The sequence below is a fragment of the Phlebotomus papatasi genome, chromosome 1 (genome assembly GCF_024763615.1).
Source record: "Phlebotomus papatasi isolate M1 chromosome 1, Ppap_2.1, whole genome shotgun sequence".
In the NCBI taxonomy this organism is placed as follows: domain Eukaryota; kingdom Metazoa; phylum Arthropoda; class Insecta; order Diptera; family Psychodidae; genus Phlebotomus; species Phlebotomus papatasi.
This window is the reverse complement of record NC_077222.1, coordinates 85982326-86000570: the sequence shown is the minus strand read 5'-3', so window position 1 is coordinate 86000570 and position 18245 is coordinate 85982326. Positions and strand designations below refer to the sequence as shown.

The 18245-nt window shown below is 33.9% G+C and overlaps 2 protein-coding genes across 3 annotated transcripts in view; both read left to right on the top strand.

Annotated features, from left to right (window-relative positions):
• LOC129797908 (uncharacterized) overlaps positions 1-18245 on the top strand; it is a 269671-nt gene that overhangs the window by 232876 nt on the left and 18550 nt on the right. For both annotated transcript variants that reach the window (XM_055840784.1, XM_055840785.1), the window contains exon 6: positions 9307-9437. In XM_055840784.1, coding sequence (XP_055696759.1) covers positions 9307-9437 — 131 coding nt within the window. The remainder of the gene's footprint in view (positions 1-9306; positions 9438-18245) is intronic.
• Positions 15107-16999, top strand: LOC129797914 (cilia- and flagella-associated protein 157). The gene has a single exon (XM_055840794.1). It carries the CDS (start codon positions 15243-15245, stop codon positions 16878-16880), a length of 1638 nt encoding a protein of 545 aa, XP_055696769.1. The 5' UTR covers positions 15107-15242; the 3' UTR covers positions 16881-16999.

The following is an 18245-nucleotide window of genomic DNA, read 5'->3' as shown; positions in this document are numbered from 1 at the left end:
AATTATAACATTCCTCCATCCCTTCATCCTCAATTTTTCTTCAAAATAATATGAGAGAAAATTGGGATCGTTATAATGTTATTACACACCAAAAAAAAAGAATATCTGCGAAATCTGTTTGAATACTTAAAAACGCGCTTTTATGCGAATTCCAGTCTTTGCTGTGTATTTTCTTTGATGGAATTCCTTCGTGGATGATACTCATTGAAGTCGACAGCTAGCAAGAAAAAATTGCCATTTAATTTTTTTCCATAGAATTTTCTTGAGTGAAACAAATATTTATGGGTTTTAAAGCTGAGAGAAAAATCTCATCATCAATTTTCGCAAACATTAGATGAAAATTGTGATGGAAAGTGATATAATGTAAATGTAATTGGTTGAGATTTCACATTTAACCCCACCTCCAATGTTATAAGAGAAAAATGCAGAGTGGAAATTTAATTATTTATCATGGTTGACATAATAACAAATAATCCGTAACAAATGATCATAAGATTTTCCCATAGGCGATAAACACTCAAAGCTTTTGATTAATAGGCCCTTGAAGATAAGTTGGAAGAGAAAAGTTTCTGGATTGCCATAAATTCATCACAAGTTGAATGTCAATGATGTCATGTTGATGGACTTGGAAGAAGGTGATAATCAATCAAAACTTTACCCCATTTTCCTTCAGATATACGCTATGAGTATTTTAATACAATATCTTCCAATCACTTTTATATGTATATATACATTTCAGTACATGCTCAGAATATAATGTTTACCATCTTAACTCTATCTCTGGACCCTTTCATATCATAAATGCACAACATCTCTGCAGATAAAGGAGGAACCCCATTGGGAAAGGGAAAAGTTTGCAAATCAACTCAAAGTACTTTAAATTTCCATACCCCCACACTTTAAAGATTTCCTCAACCACTCACAATGCTATGCAATATAAAGCCTTGATTACTGACATCCATCCCTAATAGTCATTCTGAGAGTTATCATTTCATCGTGAACACTGACTGATGAAGCATTTTCCTTGAGTAATCAGCGAAATTCACCCAGCTGCCACAGAAATCATGACTATATCAAATGCATCATTCCCTGCAGTTTTCAATTACACTCAGAAACTAATGAGGGGTTGTTAAATTAAGGTTTTTGAACTTTTAAAAATACTCCTTATGACTCAAAGTTTATTATATGGTTTATTCATTTGACTTAAATGCTACCAGGGAATTTTTTGAGATTTTTTTTATTATATAGATTACTATGAGTATTATACCGGACAACTTTTCATATGAAATTTCCCTTGTGTGTAATATCGTACAGAAGTCTAATTTTCTATAAATAAATGCAATTGCTATTGAATAAAAAGTTTACAAAATTCACAAAAGATTATATAGGAAATTATTCTTCGGAAACTTTTCTAAAGCTTCTAATTGAGATTAAAAAAAGTATATGAGATACTGAGAAACAAAACAAGTGGACGATATTACAAACATAACCTATATGGTGAATTGGATAAATATATTAATGCTCGAACTCAGAGCGACAGCAGTTTTATAATCCGCATTTTCCAATTTCTTATCGCTCTAGAGATTAAACGGTAAAAATATCAACTTGCGGTCTTCGGTGACCCAAAAAAAAAACATTATCTCCATATGTTCCTTTCCTGTTACCCCTCACCCATCTTCATCATTTCTAAAACCATGTACTTCTTGTAAGCGCTTTAAGGATCCCCTTTTAAAAGACGCTTTAAAAACCCCTTTAAACACTTTAAGGACTATTAGGTCACCGGGACTCAAAATTAAATTTTTCCTACCGCCATATAAAGTCATGTTTCGCTCTAAAAAGGCGGGAAAATGATTTTTCTGATCCTCGATTTTAAACCTTCACGTCCTTTAACGGTTAATTGGGCTTACTTAAATGATATTAAAACTTATAGTGGGAAAATGGGAAACTGAAGGTGTCACCCATCTTTCAACTTCCTCGGAGTGAACTGTCCACGGCGACTGATCTTCACTTACACAGAGGCAGCTGACTCGAACAAAAGCCCCAGCAAGAATGAAGGATTGGGATTGATGGGTTTCGCCGTCGACTGGGTTAACAATTGTCGAATGGGCCATACGCTCTACATTTTGATTTATTCTGAAAACTGCTTTATCAATATCTTTTATTTTCGGATATGTTTTGGGGGTAGCTTAGGCGAATATTTCATCCAAAATATACCCATGACCGAAAAAATCGCTATTTTGAATTATTGAAAGTCAAATGTCAATTACAGGGCTCATTTTTTAACCGATTTGGTTAAATTTGGATTTTTTGGCAAGGTATTAAAATTTCAAACCCGGCTACATCGGTCTTCATCGGTAATGAATCGATTAAGTACTGATATTTTTTTTATTTTACGAATCAATTTAATCGATAGTAAAGAAGTAAAACCCAAAAACCATGAGTAAAAATATTTCACGGAGAGCTCTTTCTTGTGATTCTCTTTAGTTTCTTCCGGTGTTCGTCAGAGGATTGCCTTCTTCTCAAATCAAAGACTAAAAGTTTTTCTCCAAAGCTTGCAACCCTCGGTATGGGTCTTCCGCAGTGGGTCAATTATAGTCTTTCTACTGATTTGGATATTATATAAGAAAGAAAAGTAAGTTTTGTGGCTATGTGTAGTGTTAAGAGGACGAAAGACGTTTCCAAATCAGTAGAAAGACTATAATTGACCCACTGAGGAAGACCCATACCGAGGGTTGAAAGCTTTGGAGAAAAACTTTTAGTCTTTGATTTGAGAAGAAGGCAATCCTCTGACGAACACCGGAAGAAACTGAAGAGAATATACAACTGCGTCAGATACAGTATTCGAAGATATCTTTCTTGTGGTTCGAGCACTCAACAAAGCTGGGTTTCTTTTCCATATCTTTATCTTCTCTCTAAATTCACGGAACCAAACAACAAAAGTATTTTAAAACGGTGAGGGAAAATTATTTGTGCTTTAATGCAGTCAAATAATATAGGAAATAACACAAAGTTATTTTTAATATTATTTCACAAAAGTTTTTCCATATTGTATTTAACTAAAGAACTTTTTATTAAACTTATTTTTTTAATTGAGCGATCTAAAGAGATTAAACAAAAGGATAAAACAATTTAGTCAATCAAGTTGGGGTCTCCTATATTTCACTGACTGACTGAGAATTGACGATATTTCAATCTGTCCGAAATATAGCCCCATTGTCCTAGATGTCTTAGATTAATTAGAAGATTATAAGGATTAATATATCATATTTTAGAAACAAAAACATGCGATTTTTTTTGTTATTTAATATATTATCGTTTATATCTGCAACTGCGCTAACGACATTTTCTACATCTGCATTTCTTGCAAACGACTTTACAGCAATGCTTCCTTTGCAACAAATACTGATTTTGTTTACTTTAGTTAGTTTTACGCAAGTTTAGTTAACCCATTTACTGATTCAAACGAGGTTATTCGGTGGTACAACCTCCTCAGTCTAATGGTATTCAACAATTGTGAACTTTCGTTGTATTTGGTTTTTCGTATTATTAAAAATATAAAATTAAATCTTATTGTAAGACACGTGCTTAGAAAATCTTAACTTATAAGAATTTTTGTACTTTCAAACCTATAAAATTCAGTACAAGAAAGCGTGCTACCTTCTGACAACTCAAGCTTCGAACAATTCATTTTTTTTTCAATATTTTTGTAATTTTAATAGATAATCCAATGCCTTAAATTTCCGGAGAAGAACCATTGGGTCAAATTTATTAAAAGCATAGATAAAAATTAGTTGTCCGAAGCTTGAGTCATCCGAAGGTAGCGTGTGTGTTACTTTCGCGAATTACTTTTACAAAAAGCAAACTAGAAATGCGAGTACTCTTATTGGAATGTAAAGAAAGCGATTTTTCTACTACAACCGTAAAAAAGAATTCCAATAGAATTTTCAAAGGATTGATGAATATATCAATAAAGAAAATAACCCAACTTAGAAAACTTAATGCATTTACTTCAGTATTGAATGATTGTACGAAAAAAATAGTTCATAGCCCCTTATATACTTCATCTTGAGAGTATAATATATTTTTGGAAGAACCAGCAAGTTCTATCTTCAATTCGAGATAATTGCGCTCTTCATCTTTAAGACTCATTTAACAATTTAACAATACCCAAAGAAAATTCTATGGGAAAAGAAAGAGCATTATTGGAAATGCAACATATTATTAATTGTTCCTATTGCAGAAATGACAATAGAATGAATGGAGAGATTTTCCAGGATTGTCTTTTATTGTTCCAATCGATTCTCCTCTTTTTTTTTTTGTGCTGCCAACATCACTGCCGAAGGAGCACTCTTGTCAGTTGCTGAAGAGCATATTGTTAATCCCTGAGTCAATTTTTCATTCCATTCAATTTTCTTTTGAGAGTGCCAGATCACTATCTCGTGTCGTACAATCTGTGTTGAAAAATCGTTGTGTTGGCATTCAAAGAAAAAAGCATACATAATATCGGTGGTGTTCATACAATCGTCACAAAGGAAATGGAAATATGAAAAGAGAATTACATCACAATTCTTAGAAATTTTTAAGTGCACATTAAATTTTATGTTGCAGAAAAGATATTGAGAATTTTCTTATTTCGATTGGTAACCAATCAATTCTTTAGCTTCAGAGATTGATTCTTCATGTCTCTGAAAGTCTTTTTACTTCGAGATTTAATTGAAAAGTTTTGATTGAACAATGAAAGCATTCACACAGAAATAATTGATTTATAATTGCAGATAGAGAACCTTCGTTGTTGCCATTTAGAAGAGTAAAAGAGAATCCAGAAAGGGCTTTTTTATCCAAATGAAATTAATTTTATGGCATAAAAGGGAAAGCCTTCCTAATCCATTGTCAATTACATTTGTAATAAACACTTAACCGGATTCACCAGTTGATATTCGGGGACTTATGCTGTGACAAATATCCAGCTAATGTTACATGTTTCGTATAATCTGTGAATTTAATTTCTCTCCTATTTTCCCACTATATCACGATGAGGCAATGTAAATGGAAAATCCTTCCCTGTACTTCTAAGGACTTCTTATATTATAAAACCATCAGCAATCGGCTTACTGCTCTACAACTAAACTGCATTGAGAAGAGCTGCATAAGCTTTCGGGTTTCAATTTCTCTCACCAACATTCTCAGTTCTACCTATATAAGAAAAGAAGTACCAACATGGTACATTTTCCAGCAATCTGCATTACATATAGTTTTTCTTTTAAGGAAAGACAGTTTTCCAAGTCTAATGTATCATGACTCTTCCTTACAATAGACAGAATAAATCTACAATATCGTAATACGAGGCGTAGAAGTGCATCTGTATTTAGGATTTCAAAAATATCAGACTATTTTAGGTGATGTTCTTAATCTTTTTAATAAACTCTTACAAAGTTCCATGATCTACCTTGTGATCTACAATCAGACTCAAATTTTTTTAGTTTGTCTAGAAATTCCTTTATTACGAAAATAGACCTGACTAAAAGTTACCCAGAAGACTTTTGAGTGTACTACAACAATGTACATAATTCAAACCAAATATTTGTAAATCAGAAAATTTGTAAAATTTGTAAAATGGAAACCGGTGAGCGTCGGGTAAGAAGAAGCACAGAAAAATTCAAATTCTTCCCAAAGCTTTTGGCTTGGAGTCCGAACCGAAAGCTTTGGGAAAAATTTGAGTTTTTCTGTGCTTCTCCTTACCCGACGCTCACCGGTTTTCCTACATATCTCAGGACCATTCTTGTTACGAACTTTTTAGACAATCAGAAAAAAAAATTTTAAAACAATCAGAAGACTTTCTGTAATGGTTCACAACATAACTGTATTCGGTATGCTTGTGATCTACGTGCTCGTAATCACATATTATTTCGCAATACTGAAATATTCTGGTAGGTTATGATCTGCCATTCCTCATCCGTTTGAGAGCTGTCTTATTCATTTTCCAACTGTAATTACTTCTCGGAGACTCACTTGGAGACTACTTAGACTCACTCCTGGTTTTAGGGACTTTCGGCCAGGCGTTCATTGCCTTTAATTTTTTTTTTGATGGATCCTAATTCCTTAAATTTTTGGAATTCTGCCCAAAATTTGCTAGATATTTTATTTATTTGCTTATGAAACTTTGTTAATTATTAGAACAAAGTTTTAAAAACTAAATTTATTTGAAAGTTTTCATTAAAAGTTTCGTGCAAAAAAACTTTAATTACTGATATGAATTATTACTTTGTTTAGAAATATTATTTTTTTAATTCTTGTGAAACCAATCGCATTCAGATTTGGCATAAGCATCAAATTTAATATTAAAAATATATTTTTCAAAGGACAATTGGCAAAATGGTTCAAACTTTCGCCACGAATGAGACCCATACATTCGAACAAGTATTGACAAACGTAACAACTCTTGTTTCGGGACCAAAAGAAAAACGCTAGAGAATAAAACAAATTTTTAAGAAATTTCATGATTTTTTTACAAAGAGACAAAAGGAGGCAGTACTTTTAATGAAATTAAAGGTCATTCGGGGATATTTCAGGAAAATTTGGATAATTAGAAAATTTAGAGATAGAGATATTGTTTCTTCTAGAAAAAAGTTCCTTAGGTCCTCAGAAATCGTTCTTTGACACCAACAATTCACAGTGTACCGCGATCGAGAAAAAAGCAAGTTTTATAAAAATAATTCTACCCATTTCTTAAGAACTTTTACTTTAGCTCAGAAAATTGACGTAATGGACTTTAAGTTTCTTTGGGAGAGATGTTGAAGACACAGCAATGACTCCCAAAATACCGGTGATATCTCATTACACGAAAAAAAAGTTTTCACTTGGTTGCCCAAGAAACATTTTTTTCTGAATAGAGTGTTGTAGAATTCCTTAAGTAAGGCACTATAGAACCAAAAATCTTTTTATTTGCTTATAACGCTCTTGGTCCCATCATTGAGATTACTATAAGTAAAGTGGCGCACTCTTAAAGATCTTAAGAGCTCCTATAGGAATTTCTACAGAAAATTCTCACTTTAAGTCTTTTAAAAGTGCACTAAAAGATTTGTTTAATACTTGGTTCTATAAGGCAGCTATTTTGCTTCTTGGGTAGTTGTCCTGTAATGCACGATAGTTTTAAAACAGACAAGTTTGTATGGGAACTAGCGGGTGGAGCAGTCAGAGAGCAAATCTGAAAATATTTATTTAACCCATTCAGTCAATGTACCAGAAATACTTGAGATAGACCGTTCATATTTTGGGATTAATTTCCTACAGATTAGTAGATGAATTTTTTGAAAACAAAATTTTTTTATCCATTATGGGGGCGCGGGGAGCCTCTGTCAAACACACGTCTTAACGGTCACTGAATTTAAATTCTGTGCATTAATTCATTACAAACTCTATTGCTTTAGATAGAGTGACTATCCAAGAACACCAATTGGGAACTAGAATTCAAATCAGGAAAGAGGAAAGAGGCCAATTTTAACAAATTCGACGAAATGTCGTATTTTCCGTCCGCCATTTTGAGCAAAAATTTTGCATGACCTTTCGCGAAGCAAGAAAATAATAACAAAATATATTTTCATCTCTGTCGGACTATTTTTCTCAAGTAATTGAATAACTAACGTTACTAAAAATCCATTCCCGACAGCAATTGAAATAAATCATCAAAAATCACTCAATTTGCGTATGATGTATAATACAATGGTAAGGAATGGGTTAAAGTTTAAGTCATACATCAACTTTGAGCCAAATTTCACTATGATCGGTTAAGCTGTTTCCGATAAATAAAATATCAAAATTGTGAATTTTCATAAGGATATTGTTAATTTCCCAAGGACTATCAACTATCAGTCCTTTTTGATTCGGGTCTTGGTAATTTTTAAGTCATACGCCAATACCTAAAAAATGGCCCTAGTCTCATCTCTGGCGAAGGGTTGGACCACTTCCCATACATTTTCGCCTATTGCCCTTTATTTATTTATTTACTTTTTTTAATCTAAAAACAATTTAAATTCCAAATTTTAAATTTTTGGATTGATTCGTGGTAAAAGAATGATTATATCAGGACCTATTACCGACTGAGGAAGATTTGATTTTGTGGAAGAAGCCAGCTCTAAACGTCTCAATCTACAAAAAAAGAAAATCCCTTTTAAATAAGTTATGCACTTTCTATTGTAAGTGTGCGACTGAATTTTGATTGTGCTTTTTTGAGATTTTATTTTAAATGTCCTAGTGTAATAGAATATTGTTCAAATGCATCTATAAATACAACAAACTCGATAAACTAAGGATAATTTTGATTTTACATGATTAAAATCAGAATGAAGTTGCAATCTTCTATTAACTGAACTGTACTACCAATAATTTAACATCAAACGGGAAATTAATTTGGAAAATAAACGTTCACGAATTATTCCAATTATTCAGATATTTTGGATATTTTTGTGTATATAATTTTAGAATTACCTTATATTGTTTGAAATTTGTAGTTCATAATGCCATCCTCATAGCACAATTTCTATGTAGTAATGTCCAAAACAGACAATGAATAAAGCTCATCTCGTGTTTCCGGTTAAAGCTCATTATATCGGTATTTTTGTTGTAAAAGTCCCGTGCATTTCAAAATGAAATTCTCTGGCTTGAGCTCAAACATTCAAATCATTTACAAAACACTAAATTATCTGCTTAGCACAGTGAAGCAGTAATAACAGATAGACAAGTGAATGTTCAGGGGAATCGCACAAATTACGGATGTGAAGTTTTCGCCACATATTCCTACACTCACTCCTATTCCCACAATTTCACATGACAATGAGGTGAGCCCATTGGATGCATGACAAAACACAAAGAGGTTCAAAAAGGGATTTAAGGGGTGAAGTCCAAAGGGAGTTGAATGGGAATTCACCTGATTTCTCTTAATATGTGGCAAACACAGGAAAAGCTCTGCAAGGCATGCAGTCGAAGAGCACAGAAGAGTCCAATTGTGTATTGGAGTCTCTCTTATGTATGAAAATAATTTATAGTTGGACAAGAATTATCTAGAAAATCACAAATAGGCTAATTGGAATCATGTCATAAAACAGGATATTTTATTTACCATCTACAACCATTTATTATGGTGAAAAAGCTATCACATTAATAATTCGGTGATTAATCAACATTTGTCAACTGACAGGATCAAATTATCATTATTCTAAGTTGCACAGGACATGCCCTCTAAACTTTATAATAATGTGAAAAGGCAACTGGAGTTTGGTGTAATTTTTCTTTCTCTATTTTTTTTTGCAGAACAAGATACTGGAGGATGGGGACCCTTCAGCGAATGGACACCATGCTCAACAACGTGTGCTGGAGGCACAAGGAATCGCTATCGATTCTGCGATTCACCACCTCCACGTTATGGAGCAAAATTCTGCGAAGTAAGTATTATTTCTGAAATTTTGTGAAAATGTGAAAATTCTTGGAAAATTTCAGAATTCTATTAAAAACTAAGACTCAAATTACAGTATATTTTATTAAAAAGCTTTTTCAGTATTCATTAAATTAATAAACAATTTAAATTTCAAGTGAAAAGAAGGAGGGAGTTACAAACCCATTAAAACTGAATCAAAATAGTTATTTTACCAAAATTCTTGGAAGAGCTAAAATATAGGAGTTATGGGAATCTGGGGCAAAATGTGAAAAGTCGAAAATTTTAAAACACGATGAATTCGATACATACCAGGATAAAAGAAACCAATTTTTAAAACATTTTCAAAATTAAATAAAAATCGTTACAGTTGTTTTGGAAATAAATGTTTTAGTTTGAAAATCGTGGGCATATTAGTATAGGGTAAGTGTGCCAAATTCCGGCCAGCTTGCAATTTCGGCCACCTTTTTTGTTCCTCGAATTTCCATGAACTTTTATATTTTACGTACTCTAGAGATTATACAATGCAAAAGAATAACAAAAAATGTAGCTTCGATAAACAAAATGACGTAAAGAAAACATTTGAAGAATTCCGGAAGGGCAAGAAACTATGAGAATGAAGGTGGCCGAAATAGGACACCAAAGTTGTGTCTATATTCTTATTCATTTTAAAATGTACTAAGAATGATTTTAGAGTAAATAAAGACGGTAAACTCTTTACAAGGTTCCCAGCAACACTCTTTCAGAAGAAAGAATAAAAAAAATCAATTTGTATTTAAAATATTACATTTCAAACTTGAGACTTTGACGCTTGCATGTAACTATGCCGAAATTTGGCACACTTACCCTAATAATTCTAAATTTAAAATCAACTTGTATAGGGGAAACCTGAATACTCAAATTTCCTAAGTATCACTACGCTTTGCTTTTAAATGTAAGTTACATTTAAATGTAAAGTTACAACGAAATGCCTCGAGCGTTAAAGAACAATTTTCCATTATATTTAAATATCGTATGACCTTAATTTTTTATATTTCATGCAACTTTACATAGTCTCTAAAGTCTAAAGAAGAAATGACATAGCACTTTCATTCTATTATCAAGGATTATGGAGGATAGATTTACAAAAAAAAACTCGTATCCCCTAAAGTTCCATCATATCCCTTAGTCTTACGTTGGTAATTCTGAGAAATAACTCCACTGTTTGCATTGTAAAAATTGAGTTTATTTTTAATTCCAATATCCACATTCATTTTTTTCCATTCCTCTTCCCACAGAGTTTTCCTTAAAAAGCCATTGGAAATAAATCCGTCAAATTATATCAACATTATACCCTGTGTACTTATTGCCTATTAAATTCTTCTTGAAAGATGATCGTTAACTATTAAAATGACGTTAAAATTAATAATTCATAATAAATAGCATCAGCACGTGTTAGTGATTAAACTGTGCTTGAATAGCTTCAACTTATCCGCTCTTCAACTATATTTACGACTATGAAAATGATTTCGTATATGGGTATTTAGTGTAGATTACAGAGCGTATAGCATCCTGTGCGAGCATATTGGATGAGATATAACCAAAATCACAATTCGTCTTGCCTTTTAGAGCAATATATAACTGGTAGACCTTATAAACTCATTTCGCATAATTTTGGTTGTGCTGTACAAATCCTTACACCGTTCATGATGCACGGGCTTTCACAGGAAAATGTATACGACTGTGTACGAGGCAAAGATTTATGGGTATGTACGCATTCAAATTCCGAAAATCGTCATTTCACCGTGACTAAAAGGGAACGCTTTTAGGATGCGCGATTTGGAATACAATACCCAGTGATGCAATGTTTAAGGGGTGGATTAATAGTTAAATCCAGTCAAATCATATAATCCAAAAACTTTTTTTTTTAAATAAGAGTACTAGTTTTTTTAAGTAAAATATCATTCATAAGGATTTTTGTGTAAATTGTACTCAGCATATTCTTTATTTGTGAGCAGTTACATCTACGAGGCATTTTGATTTTGATCTTGTAAAATAAGTTTAATCACTAAAAAATATAGCGGTACAAGCGGCTCTTTAGTCAGTATTTTATTAAATTTCTTCAACAAATTTAGAACTCAATTAGCACTGAATTAGTAATGAAAATTTTGGCAATGAAAATTTCGAGAAAACTTTTAGATTCTTACTTTTAAATTAGATTTATTTCTATAAACAATCACATTTTTTACTCAAACACATTTAAAGCTTTTTCTTATTTTTACTATGACTTTTCTTTTCGGTTCTTATTGATTTATTTATTACTGACATATTTTTAAATTATCTAACTGATAAACTTCAAATTGAATTGAAATATTCTAAACATTTATATTATACAAGTAAACCAAACACACATAAGTTACTTCATATTTTAAAAACTAAGGCCTAATATACTGCAGTTTGACTAAACCATAAATAACCTAAAATTGTACAGAAAAGAGCTAATTTCAAAATGTAACACATAATAGAATTATTTCAGCTTCATTTACTTTTTTATCGGTTAAAAAAATCTTCAAGTGAAGTACGGTACACAATATAGAGCTGTATTAAATTAGGTGATAACTATTCGACTAAACAAGTTAGTACCTTAACTTTTTCGAAACCGTAGAATGTGCAGCAATCCATTTTAACGATTTCTGATCAAAAATATCTTAACTTGAGAACCAATTGAGATCCTATAAAAAATTTTCTAAATTTGGACATACTTAAAGTAGGTAATTATCTGCAAGAATTGGATTTTTATCGGTTCTGAAGTTCTGAGTAATTCAAAAAATAAGTGTTTTTCCTAGAATATTCATACTTTCCTTTGGGTACTTAGAGTTCCAAAAAACTACTAAAGAGTTAAGGCCAAAATATACTCAGACTGATCTTTGAAAATATTTAACTGATTTACCCTGTAAAGTTTGACAGTAAAAGAAATTTATGCAAAGAACCTACAAACAAACCCTGATCTTAAGCTGTCGCAATGTTTTATAGTGTACAGACTGAACCTTAATATTTTCGAGTATCAGCCCAAGGGGTTATCCCGAGCCAACCAGATCAAAAATTTGTGTTGATATTCTGTGTTTTTTTGTTATTTCATTTTCTTTTTTTCTTATTGTAACATGTACCCTGGTACACTTAATATGTTGCTCCTGGTATATACTTAACTGGCGAAAGAACTTTTCCATAATTTTGCCCTGGTAGTTGGACACTAACGCTAAGACGGCGGTGGACGCCATTGACTTATTTTAACATCCCTATGCTACTGCGCTCTGCTTTCAATATAATAAATAATATTAATATAACAAAAATATTAATTTCAATCTTCTAAGATAAAGTATTATAAGATTTAAGCTATATTTTCTGTAATTTTCATTAAATAAATTTTTAAAAAATCAGCAGTGTGATCAGGAGTGACATGATAACTTATTTTCGATACTATCGACTGTCGAGTCTGAAAAATTTAACTGATAGCAGGACGTCCTGTAACTAATATAGATATTTATCAACAGTCATATTCTTTTAAGAATGTCATAATAAATGGCCCAACAATGCGTACAATATCGACATTCACTTAATATAACAGATATAGATTTATTGATACTGTCGATTCGATAGTGTCGAAAAGTTATCATTCCACCCCAGATTTTTATTTAGGCTTTTTTGAAAAAAATCTTACTTTCCGGGGAACAAGATTACTAAAGCTAGGTTAATCTTAGAACAAAAAACGCAAATATTTTCTATTAGCAAATGAGCAAATCGCACAATTGATTCCATTTGAGATTCTACCACAGTCTTGCGTGTTACTTTATGAATTTGATGGGCTTTTTCAATATCTTAATTTTCTCACCTTGGATAAATTTTTAGATCAGCCTTGTGCTCTAGACACACTTACGATTTAAGCCGAGAGACAGCTTAACGTAATTTTAATCAAAATAATGATCAGATTATATTTCCATCAGTTTCTGAGTAATCCGTCTCTTGGTTTAAGCCAATAAACGACTTAGTTAGTAGGAAACTGATGGGAATTTAGCCAAATGATTATTTTGATTATAATTACGTTAACCAGTATCGCGGCTTAAGTCATAAATTTGTCTAGGGAATTATTTTTAGAGCGTGAGTCGTGTAAGATGAGATAAGATAAGATTTTGCCAGGGGTCAGTTCTCCATTTTGGATTTCCGATGCATCCAGGCCACCAATTGGACCCCTTATGCTTCCCCACTCCTATTCTATCTTATCCCTCGATATGGGTAGCCGCTCTATATCACAGCTCTGTGAGCAGTCAGTGCCGTTGCTATATCACAGCATCCCTTCTCGGTGTGCGTTTGGGATCAGTGATAGCGAATATTTGTATCGACTGAAGTACCACTTTAAAGCCGAAACTCGTTCTCGTACTAGCCTTCATTGCTTAGGCGGTTCACTTTTTCTTGCCAATATGCACCATTGGCATTACTATTCATTCATTCACTGGACGAATTCAAAGTCGATAGGGTAAGTGTACCAAATTCCGGTCAGCTTGCAATTCCGGCCACCTTTTTTGTTCGTCGAATTTTCATGAATTTTTAGTTTTTATATACTCTAGAGATTATACAATGAAAAAGAATAACAAAAAATGTAGCTTCGACAAACGAGATGATGTAAAAAAGACATTTGAAGAATTCCCGAAGGGCAAGGAACTATGAGAATGAAGGTGGCCGAAATAGGGCACCAAAGTTATGTCTACATTTTTATTCATTTTAAAATGTATTAAGAATGATTTTAAAGTAAATAAAGACGATAAACTGTCTACAAGGTTCTAAGCAACACTCGTTAAGTAGAAGGAATGTAAAAATCAATTTCTATTAAATATATTACATTTCAAACTTGAGACTTTGGCGCTTGCATGCAACTATGCCGAAATTTGGCAGACTTACCCTATGGCATGAGAAATCTTTTTCTGCTGTTGCTCAGCTTTGGACCCAAGACCTCACAGTCATAGAGCCACTGCTCTTTCCCCTGATCCACTTGAGGCTCAGTCATGTAACTAAATGGTTCCAATTTTTCATAGTTGTTTGCCCCCTGCTTATATTCTTCGCTGTGAAATATGTATATATGTTATGCATGAAAGATATCTACAGGGTAACCAGCGCCAAATCAGAAAATTAATCACAATACAGGGAAGTGAGTATTTCCTAAAATGGATCCGAAATGTGGAGCAGAAGTTGAAATGCAATACAAACAGTTGGATGGTGTAAAATCTCAGGGTTGCGTGCTACAAAAGCCTTTATGCAGAAAATGTGATTTGTATCTCGACTTCCGCTATTGCCATTCTTACTATCTATAAAATGCCAATATGCAGGATAGATGAGGAGGAAATTTTCCAAGACTTAAGAGCTAAATCGTGTATAGTGATAAATTTAGGATTTATTTACATTGTGTGAATTTGGGGAGGTTTATTTGTAATATTTGAACTAGTCAGTTAAGGAATGTTTGAAATCAATATATCTCCCACATTACCTCGGAGTTGAATTTGTGGTTGAGGGAGTTATAGGTTTAGAGTTGAGTCTCGCACTTAGTTGGTTCCCATAGTGAGTTCTCAAATAAAATTTGTTTTGTCAATAGAAGGGATCCAGAAAAAAAGCCACACTTGTGTATTGTGGATGTGGCTGAGTCCTAAGTAACGCACTGGGTTTTCAACAGAGGGTTTTTGCTTCATTTCCCCCAGCTCCACTTTGGGGATGGGCTGTGAGGGTTTGTTTAGTGACAACAGCGACGTGGCTGAGACAACACTTCCCGAAGCTGGGCTAATTGTGAAAAATGCCAGGTAAGAAGAAAAAAGAGAAGAAGAAGAAGCCACCCAAGGAGAAGAAGGAGGGTGATGCTCTGCCCAGCTTAGACAAGCAATTCTATGAGCTCACCATTCAGGATTTGAACAACAAATTGGCGCGGCTCAGGAGTCACAATGCCAAGGTGGAGGAGCAGATTGAGGACCTCGAGGCGAAAATGAAGCAGTTGCAGGAGGACAAGTCCGACATTACAGCATATCTCAATCGAACCCTGATTGAGAAGGTGGATGTGATTAGGGAGTTGGAAGAGAAGCTCATTGAGTTGAATAATGTGCGAGAGGCAGAGGGCAGGGAGGCACAGAACAAGCTGAAGGAATGGGATTCCAAGTACAAGGCAATGTATGATCAGCTGACGTCGGAGATAAAGCTACTGACAGGGAAGTTGAATTCCCTGGAGGAGTTTAGAATACAGAGAGATGAGATTTTGGCTAAATTTGACGCTCAAGAGGCTCAATTGAGAGACCAACAGAGGAAACATGAGGACAAGCTATATGAGATGGAAAGGAACAATGTAATTGGCAAGGATAGGCTGAAGAAGGAGGTTGAGAGTCGTCTTCTGCAGCTGTCTAATGAGTTCACGAAGAGCACTCATCTCCGAGTAGCTGCCCACACCCAACGTCTTGTACGGGAGAATATTGCCCTGACAAATGAGCTGGATAGGATTTTGGTGACTCATGAGCGTCTGCAGGAGGAGAAACGTCGAATGCTGACCCTGATGACTGAGTACAAGAATCAGGCTCGAGTGAATGCTGCAGAAAAAGCGCGTTTAATACGAAGTAGTCAGGAGCAGATTGAGGTCATCGATCGGGTAGCGGGTCAGTTTGAGAATCTGCAGAGGAGTCATGATGTACTCATAACTAAGGCCAGAGCACACGATAGAGCAGTAGGACGGGAAATGGCAATTGAGCGTGAGCTGTCGGAAGCACATAAGAGAATTGAACACCTGGAGCGTGCTATTGAGATCATCAATACCAACAGGGAGGACTTAAGAGTGGCCTCGGTGCGCTTCAAAACAGAATCCCAACACATCCTGTGCATTTTGAAAGCTCTTCAATCCACCGTGAGAAAGGCCATTCTCACAGACATGGACACTGTGCAGGTGTATGATGTGACACAGCAGCAACGAAATATCTTGCATGAGATAATGAACATTCTCACGGGACTCAATGCAATACCAATCACTGATTCCACCGAAGCAATATCCCTGGTCAACTCTATTTACAATCACGGAGATTTGGGCATTGTTTCCAGCTCTACCGATGATATCATTCCAGCTCACCAAATTGTGCAGACAAACCCATGCGACAGGGATGTCCTAACAGTGGAAGAGTCACATCCCCGTGAACGCTCAGCCAGAGCCACCACAGGTGCTTTTGATGTGAGTGACGACAGGGATGATGATAAAGGTGTATCGAAGCGCTACTCGAGCGGCGCAATTATTGATGTTGGTTTCACGGTATTTTCGGAGCAATTCTCACGAGACGATGCGGATGACAACGGTGAGGCCAAGGATGGTGCCACTGATGACACAACAGACGATACAACTACAGGAGATGTGGAAAATAGACCATCTGACGTGCTATCGAAATTGTCAGCCGATGATGAGTAGGGAGTTTGAGGGGGGATTGAGGAAGAAATCACCAATTTCCGATTCAATTAGACGTGGTGACAAATTGTTCATCCTCCACAAATAGGAGATGCATCTGTGCACAAAGCCACTTTCATGATACGGAAATCCTTAAGACTTTTATCCTTTGTATTCTCATGGATAGATCTTTCCAATAAAATTTTTAATTTGCTATTGTCCCTCTTTTATTTTGGGTAATAAAGAACTTTCAAAGCTCCTTTTTGTACTCTAGCTAGAGGATAAAGTACTCTAGACTAGAGTATGCTTATCATCCACTGCTTTGAGATTGTGAATGAGATAGAGGAATCATTAATTCCATGCTTTATTACGGGTGGATAAATTAGTATTTTTTTAATGTTCCAACACTAAAAATAGAAGATACGACAAATACAGATAAATTATTATCATTAAGTAAGAACACTTACGATACTATTTATTTAAAATAATTTTTATTATGGTTATAATAGTTTCTTTTTCTCAAGTTAGTTTAACAAACAAAATTTCGCATACTTCTAATTTCAAAATTTCAAAATTGAAGTTACGACAAATGCTGATCTTGTTAAAACGTTTTCAAAATTATATTGAACTTAATAAATTTGCTGTGGGATAGGTTATTCAAAACGTTTGTGAAAGAAAGGGATATAAAGGACAATGAGCAAAATGGTCCAACCTTTCGCCACGAATGAGACGTATACGATCGAATAGATATTAGCAAAGGTAACATCTTTTGTTCCGGGACCAACCCCAAAAGTATGTAGGAAAAGCACTAGAGCACAAAACATATAATTAAGAAAATTGACGATTTTTTTACAAAATTCCTTTTATAAAATAACAGTTTATCTTATTTTGGTCAATTTAAAGAACAATTTGTAAAGAAGGGCTCAAAGAAGATTTTTCTAGAACAAAATATCTTCATCTCTTCATTTTCTCTACAATTCTCCAGGTTTACCTAATAAATCTTTGAATATTCTTCAAATTCAAAAAAAGGATTGTATATAGGAAAATGTCTGCTCAGTAAATATTCTCCTTGAAAGAAAAAGAGTTAGTCTCTAAAGATCACATGGTCCTATAAGTTACCGTTATTCAAAACCTTTGAATAAGTTTAGAGTAAAAATATTTTAATTTAGCCATTATACTCTGAGCCTTTTGTTAAAATTCCCTTGGTAACGGTACCTTTCCAACCATATATCTTCAGCAACCCTAGCACCTTTTTTAAGAAGAATATTTCTTTTAAGGAGACATAATGACGCAATAATTCTAATGGAATTAAAGGACATTCGATAATATTTGAGGAAAATCCGGATAACTACAAGGAAAACGGAGAGATAAGGGTATGGTTTCTTCAAG